This window comes from Pinus tabuliformis, chromosome 7 (genome assembly GCF_031772625.1).
Source record: "Pinus tabuliformis cultivar Carrire ecotype Pingquan chromosome 7, CPIR1, whole genome shotgun sequence".
Taxonomy (NCBI): Eukaryota; Viridiplantae; Streptophyta; class Pinopsida; order Pinales; family Pinaceae; genus Pinus; species Pinus tabuliformis.
Genome location: NC_142293.1, coordinates 1045394627 through 1045402766, shown reverse-complemented (window position 1 = coordinate 1045402766; position 8140 = coordinate 1045394627). Strand labels below are relative to the sequence as shown.

At 30.7% G+C, this 8140-nt stretch overlaps 1 protein-coding gene across 1 annotated transcript; it reads left to right on the top strand.

Moving 5' to 3' along the window:
• The first annotated feature begins 3276 nt into the window (after positions 1-3276).
• On the top strand, positions 3277-3705 carry LOC149251251 (lysM domain receptor-like kinase 3). The gene has a single exon (XM_089453835.1). The coding sequence runs from the start codon at positions 3277-3279 to the stop codon at positions 3703-3705; it is 429 nt and encodes a 142-aa protein (XP_089309961.1).
• Positions 3706-8140: the final 4435 nt, after the last annotated feature.

Genomic DNA, 8140 nt, shown 5'->3' with positions numbered 1-8140 from the left:
GTTGTAACCTATGCTTAAGTTGTTGGTACTTGTCATCCTAGTGTACTAGTTGCAAGATCCGCTCCTACAAGTTTGTCCTATAAGAACTCACTTTTGCAATGTAATTCACCTGTGCTCTTCTACTAAAAGCATTTGCAATCCTGTTATCTTTCCCCTTAATGTACCTAATCTCCAAGTCAAACTCACTCAGAGTAACTAACCATCTAGCTTAACTGGAATTTAGATTAAGTTGTTAAAATAAGTACCTCAATCCATTGTGATCACTCATAAGGACAATCCTCCTTCCAAAAAGATAGTGCTTACACATCCTCAATGCGTAAATGATCACTACCAACTCAACATTATGACCCTTGAAGGCCATTGGATGGCAACAAGCAAAATGAGTGCTCAAATATTTAGAAAGCACTTAGTCATATGGCATCAAATATTCCAAAATTTTAGACTACAATTACATTGGTTATTCAAATTCAGATTTTGATGGAGAAAAGGAGCATAGGCTATCGAATTTTGGTTATTTGATGAACCTTGAATCAACAACTATCACTTGCGGATCATGAAAGCAATATGTTCCTGTTAATTATACCACTTAATTCAAGTATGTTACAACAACTCAAGCTACAAAAGAAATAATTTAGCTTCGCAAAATAGTTGAATATTTGTAGAAGAAACAAAAGACTTTGTCTCCTCTATGCATTGACAACTCTTTTGAAATTCAATTAGACAAGAATCCTAAATTTTGTGATCGAAGCAGACATGTCAACACCAAATACCACTTGATTTGACATTATGTAGAGGCCAAAGCCATTCATCTTACACATTTTCCTACTTTAGAGAAGATCGAAGATATTTTTACCAAAGCACTAGGACGTGGAAAGATTGAAAATTCATAATGTTAATTGGCATGTCAAATGTCCCTTGAAATTAATTAAGGGAGGAATGTTAACTAATCATTCGAGATTATTTTGTACCATATTAGTTAATTGATAGTTTTGCTTTTCTGTTAATAAGTTACTGAGACAAAGTTGACTCGTACCTACCTTACTTTTGTAAAAATGAATGAATTCAACATCGATGCAATCAATTTTTGTTCATGGAGTTTATTCTCAGGCTTGTTTACAAGCATGAACCCAATACGACTTGCATCTTCCGAACACTTTTCTAGCTTATCAATGTATATGGCAAAAATTGTAAGGGACAAGGAACACCTTTACCTCACTCTCATATTGGATTTAATTTCTTCCAAGAAACCCTCAATGGTACTAAACTATTCAATAACATTCTAGTTGAGGCTTGTCATAACAACCCTCAAGTCAAGGGGAAGCATTGTCATAGATTTATTATTTTTCTTAAATATAGGAAAGTCACCTTACCAACCCTCAACTCAAGAGGAATCATTGTTATAGATTTATTAATTTTATTACTTTTCTTAATAGATCCAACTTTATTTTTTATTATTTTTATTTTTTGATCTAATCCTTCCTTGCACATGATAACATCTCTCCCATACTAAGCATAATTAGTAACATATGGTGAACATTGATAAGAATCACTATCCATCGGGAATCTCTCCCCTGAAAATTATATCAACATCTCTAATCTCATAATTCACAAAATATTGGATTACAAAGATTAAAAGAAGACACAACTATTATATATATCTCCACCATCCAAAATGAAATCAACTATTAAATATATCAGTCTCTTCCATCTTATTTCAAAAATAATAAATGCTTATCAACCTAAAAATAAAAATGAATCTTAAACATTTAACAAATAGATTAATATAGTTAAAAAAGAAAAATTAAATAAAGCTAAAAAACAAGACAAAAACAAAACAAAACAAATTGTGAATTAAGTATTAAATAAATTATTTGTTAATAAAAATCAAATATATAATTTAAAATTAATTTAAAATAATCCATCTTTCAATATCGCTATATGATATGAATACTTATCATTGTTTCAATCCTACTGAAGTCTTTTTTACTAAATATTTATACTATATATAATCTAATCCATCTTACTTGAAGGAATTCATAAGCTTCTATCGAAAACTTGAGAAGAGAAAGTACAAACTAATCCTGTATTAAGAAGATATACAAATGCTAAATCTGTTTTAGGAATATGCTATTGGAGGAACTGAAATACAAAAACTAAAAAGTTTCTTACACTATTAAAAAGAAACTTTCATTCCACTTAACATTAAAAATATATATATATATATATATATATCTATATATATATATATATATATATATATATATATATATATATATATATATATATATATATATATATATATATATATATATATATATATATATATAGATATATATCTATCTATATATATATATATATATATATATATATATATATATATATATATATATATATATATATATATATATATATATATATATATATATATATATATATATATTAATAAAAACAGGGATACGCTATTGGAGAAATTGAAACACTCTAAGCAAATTGTGAGAAGAGGCAGATTGATCTTGACATGAATTTTATATAAAAAATTAAAAAATGTATATAATAAAAATTACAATATTGTTAAAATAAGTAAATATATAGTGAAAAAAATTGTATATCAAGAAAAATTACATTACTGTTAAAATAAGTAAATATACAGTGAAAAAATTACAATGAAATTTTATAGATATTAAAAGTTAGCAAAATAAAGAAAAATTACATTATTGTTAAAATAAGTAAATATATGGTGAAAAAATTACAATGAAATTTGGAACAGTCTAACAAGGCGGAGGAATTTTCCGGTTTCCTTCGCCGCTCGAAAAAACGTCCGGCTCTGGCCACCAGCAATTCCTCCGCCCTCTACCATCCTCCACGAGCTCCGTCCAGCTCCGCCACCCTTCGCATTAAAGTCGACGTCTGATAGGAATCGGTGGAGGCAGGATTTGTAGAGCGCCTGCTTCTGGAGGTCACGTGACCCTCGCAAAGCTCGATATCGCCAAAGGAAAGGAGAAGGCTGCTGAGGTTCCTGCAAATCGATTCACTCATAAAATCACTACGCAAGATCCTCCATGCCTGCATTTCCCGCAAATAGTTATGCACCACGACACCAATATCAAGTACATCCATAATTACATAAAGTCCAACGGCATTCGCGTCACGGAGCCTGGTTACAGAGCACGGATCTGCCCTTTGGGCGCCTCTTATCTCGCCGGGATATATGACACATAAGGGGTCGGGGTTTTGCCTCAACACTCCAGTGTGAAGATAATCGGAACACAGGGCTACATGGTGCCAGAATACATCAACAGCGGCATTGTGTCACAGAAAGCGGATGTGTTTGCCTTGGGTGTTGTGTTGCTAGAGATCCTATCGAGGCACAAACCGATAAGGTATGTGGCGGATGAGGGCGGCCGCAGTATTAGGAAAATAGGGCTTATACAGAGCCTGAATATTGTTATTTCAGAGGCCGACGATAATTTTACCGAGAGGTTGAGGAGATGGATGGATACTCGGCTCAGGGGCTCCTTTCCTGTAGGTTGCGCGAAGAGGGTAGCGAGGCTTGCTGCTTCCTGTGTGGATCCAGACCTCGGAAAGAGGCCTGATACAAGATATGTTGCAGGGGAGCTATCCAGAGTGTTTATCATGTCCAAACAATGGTCTGAGCGAATGAATGCCAATAAAACATGTGTCAGTGGCACCTTCAAAGCCAGGTAGAGTCATTTGTGTTTCATAAATATTCCAGAGTAAATGGGTTTGGATTATATTGGTGTGTATTGCTTTGAACATTGTTGTACTGCAAAAGGGAGAGAAAAAACCATGGCGGTTTGGATTGTATTGGTTTGTATTGCTTTGAACATTGCTGTACAACAAAAGGGAGAGAAAAAACCATGGGATATAATGATCTGAAGACTTCCTGTAAATATGGTTTGGATGGGTCATTTCGATGGATTATAAGCAGGATATTCAAGTGTTTCAGATATTTTATGAGAACCACTTTGAAGCCTGGCCAGAGCTTAAACCTGTTGAGATGAGATCTACCAAAGAAATGTTTAAGTGCAAGTTTTTCTTTAATTTGTTTTGGAATGTATGATTCTCATGCCCCCTCCAATTTTTTTGGACCTATGAGGCAAATTGTATTCTTGGTCAAGAAAGTAATAAACTTCAAAATACAGACAATACTTTGTTTGATCTTTGGATGTGTATTTTCGGATGCATGTATTTATATTTATTCGCTTCAGTTGAATTCCTGGAGTTTTAGCTTTCCAGGTTTAAAAGAAGTGTTCATGCATATGTGCCTTTGTGTTGATACTGCCATGGATTTTGCATCTTTTCAGTAGGAAATTGAGAATGGTTTGCTTATTTTTTATTAATTGAATCTCTCTTTAATATAGCTTTTCTTATTTTTATTAATTGAATCTCTATGTAATATATAGCGAATTTCTATTGAATCTCTCTTTAATATAGCTTTTCTTATTTTTATTAATTGAATCTCTATGTAATATATAGCGACTTTCTTATGAAAGTGGAAAACGAGGATTCCCATTTAAAGAGAGTCGTGCTTGGGTGGGAAAACTCTGGCAATGATGTCTCAAATATTTTGTGTAAATATAAGAGAATATATTCCAAAACGCTGGGATTGCTTGGATTCATGGCAAGCAATATCATTAAACATCGATTAATCACGTTAAATCTGGCGGATGGATGTTTGAAAAGAATGACAGTATTCTCCAGGACAACGGGAGAATCTTTTTTTTCAAAGTTTTTAAATTTGAAAAATTATCATCTTTTTCTTGATTTTATACTACATACATATAATGTGATGATTTGATTCTGGTTATGTCAATATATTTTTAGCAGCCAATTGATTCTGGTTATGTCGGTATATTTCTAGCAGCTACGTTGCCTTAGCCTGGATGGCCAGGGCTAGATCTAATGTCTAATTGGGATGCTTTTATAAGGTTTGATTAGTTTATAATTTGAATGTTTTTATACGGTTTGATTGGGTTTAATAATTAAGATTATATGTTTTCTCTTACTAAGTCAGAGGTTTAGGTTCTAGTTTAGAGGTTTAGGTTCAACATTAGAGGTGTGTTTTCTCTTACCAGGTCAGGTGTTCAGGTTCAAAACTAGAGAATGGTTAAGAGTATGTGTTTTCTCTTACCAAATGAGAGGTTTAGTTTCAAAACTAGAGGTGTGTTTTCTCTTACCACGTCAGATGTTCAAGTTCAAAACTAGAAAGGTAAAGTATATATGTCTTTTAAGAATATTTTTACATAGATAAAATTATATTTTTTGACATAATAGATATAATATGCCAACTTAACATTTCAACAATTACACACATTTATCACAATATATCTATCACAATTAAATGGTGAAATAGAACATGTGAACTCCATATTGAACATCAACTAATTAGACATATCCATTGCACTTATCTCTATCACAATTTAATGGTACAAAACGCTTTTGCTATCACATTTAGAGGGTAGAAAACACCTTTATACACAAAATAAAGTTGATATATCACTTAATATGGATATTTTTTATTTATTTATTTATAATCGGTATTGAAATATATGTTTCTTATTGTTAATGTTTTTAAAAGCATTATATGACAATTCTATAAATGGAATTACACACATTTTTTTAATTGTGAGTGTTTTTTTTCCCATTATATAAACATTACTTGTCAATTTTATATTGATTATGAAAGGAATTATATATCTCACATTTCATTATTATGAAAGGTTTTAGATATATTTCTCACAATAAAGGGTACAAAGAGTATAAAATTATTATGTTATTGAGACCCCAACATAAATCTATCTTAATTCCAGAATACAAACTTATCTATATATATATATATACTAAGACAGATTCATTCTAAATATCTCAACACGTGACTCTATTTTTGAGTGAAAAATATGAGGAAATGTTTCCAAATTTAATTCCTCTTTACACTCCATATAATAAATTGAATTGTATCTACTTATTATTCTTATTATTAATTTTACTTTTAATCATTACTTTATTATTATTATTATTTAATGATATACTACAACATCTCTTTGTGCGGTTGCTATATCTACCTCATATTGGATTATAGAGTTGTTCTTACAATAATGATGAAATTAAAAATACATTAATTTATAATTAATATATAAATTTTTAATATAAATCATTGGGCTAAGAGTAGATTTATAGCCCGAGTGAATGTTGACAACCAAGTATGGTAGATGTAGGGGAGATATAGAGAAGCATTTAATGAATGAAGTGTTAAACATAAAGTTAATTAAATAATCATAATCATAATAATAATAATAACATAACAAAATAATAATAATAATAAAACATATTTTTAACTAAATTATAATAATAATAAATAATAATAAAATATAATATAAGTTAGATTAAAAAATAAAAAAATAAATAAAGAGTAATTGAGTTGTTTCAAGGGGGCAAATAAATTTGTGATCGAATTAATGTGAAATCTGTAAAAACTAAGAGATCCAAGGTTCAAATCCCTAGTTGTGACCCATTTTGCAGAAAGGACGACAGGTCGTAGACCCCAAAGGTTTAGTTGTGACTCACTTTACGGAGAGGAAAACAGGTGGTAGACCCCAGAGGTTTACTAGTAGTTACGTGTTAGGCAAGCAGATCCAAGGTTCAAATGCCTTTGTTTGTGAACCAATTTACAAAGGAGGACAAGTCCTAGACCACCAGAGGTTTATTGATAGTGATGTGTCAAGCGAGTTGAGATACCAAAAAAAAGAATAATATGATTGAATTCAATTTGTTATATTGTAATTTTTTTTTATTAATAAAATTATTAATGATTTAAAAAAAAATCATAATTACATATCACATTAAAATAAATTTTTGTAACTACAAACTTTACGTTTAATATTTAATTAAAAACCATATAAAAACTTTCTTTCTCATCAATTAAAACATTATTTATATAATAAACATCATCACATTATATGTAATGTAGTATAAAATCAAGAAAAATATGATTTTTCAAATTTAAAAACTTTGAAAAAAAAGATTCTCCCGTTGTCATTCTTTTCAAACATCCATCCATCGAATTCTGTCATTCTTTTCAAACATCCATCCGTCAGATTTAACGTGATTAATCAGTGTTTAATGATATTGCTTGCCATGAATCCAAGCAATCCCAGTGTTTTGGAATATATTCTCTTATATTTACACAAAATATTTGAAACATCATTGCGAGAGTTTTCCCATCCAAGTACGGCTCTCTTTAAATGGGAATCTTCATTTTCCACTTCCATAAGAAAGTCGCTATATATTACATATAGATTCAATTAATAAAAATAAGAAAAGCTATATTAAAGAGAGATTCAATAGCAAGTTGCTATATATTACATAGAGATTCAATTAATAAAAATAAGAAAAGTCATATTAAAGAGAGATTCAATTAATAAAAAATATGCAAACCATTCTCAATTTCCTACTGAAAAGATGCAAAATCCATGGCAGTATCAACACAAAGGCACATCTGCATGAACACTTATTTTAAACCTGGAAAGCTAAAACTCTAGTAATTCAACTGAAGCAAATAAATATAAATACATGCATCAGAAAATACAAATCCAAAGATCAAACAAAGTATTGTTTGTATTTTGAAGTTTATTACTTTCTTGACCAAGAATACAATTTGCCTCATAGGTCCAAAAAAATTGAAGGAGGCATGAGAATCATACATTCCAGAAAAAAACTTGCACTTAAACATTTCTTTGGTAGATCTCATCTCAACAGGTTTAAGCTCTGGCAAGGCTTCAAAGTGGTGCTCATAAAAGATCTGAAACACTTGAATATTTTGCTTATAATCCATCGAAATGACCCATCCAAACCATATTTACAGGAAGCCTTCGGATCATTATATCCCATGGTTTTCTCTCTCCCTTTTGTTGTACAACAATGTTCAAATCAATACAAACCAATATAATCCAAACCACGGTGGTTTTTTCTCTCCCTTTTGCAGTACAACAATGTTCAAAGAAATACACACCAATATAATCCAATCCCGTTTACTTTGGAATATTTATGAAACATAGATGACTCCATCTACCCTCGAAGGTGCCACTAACACATGTTTTATTGGCATTCATTTTCTCCGACC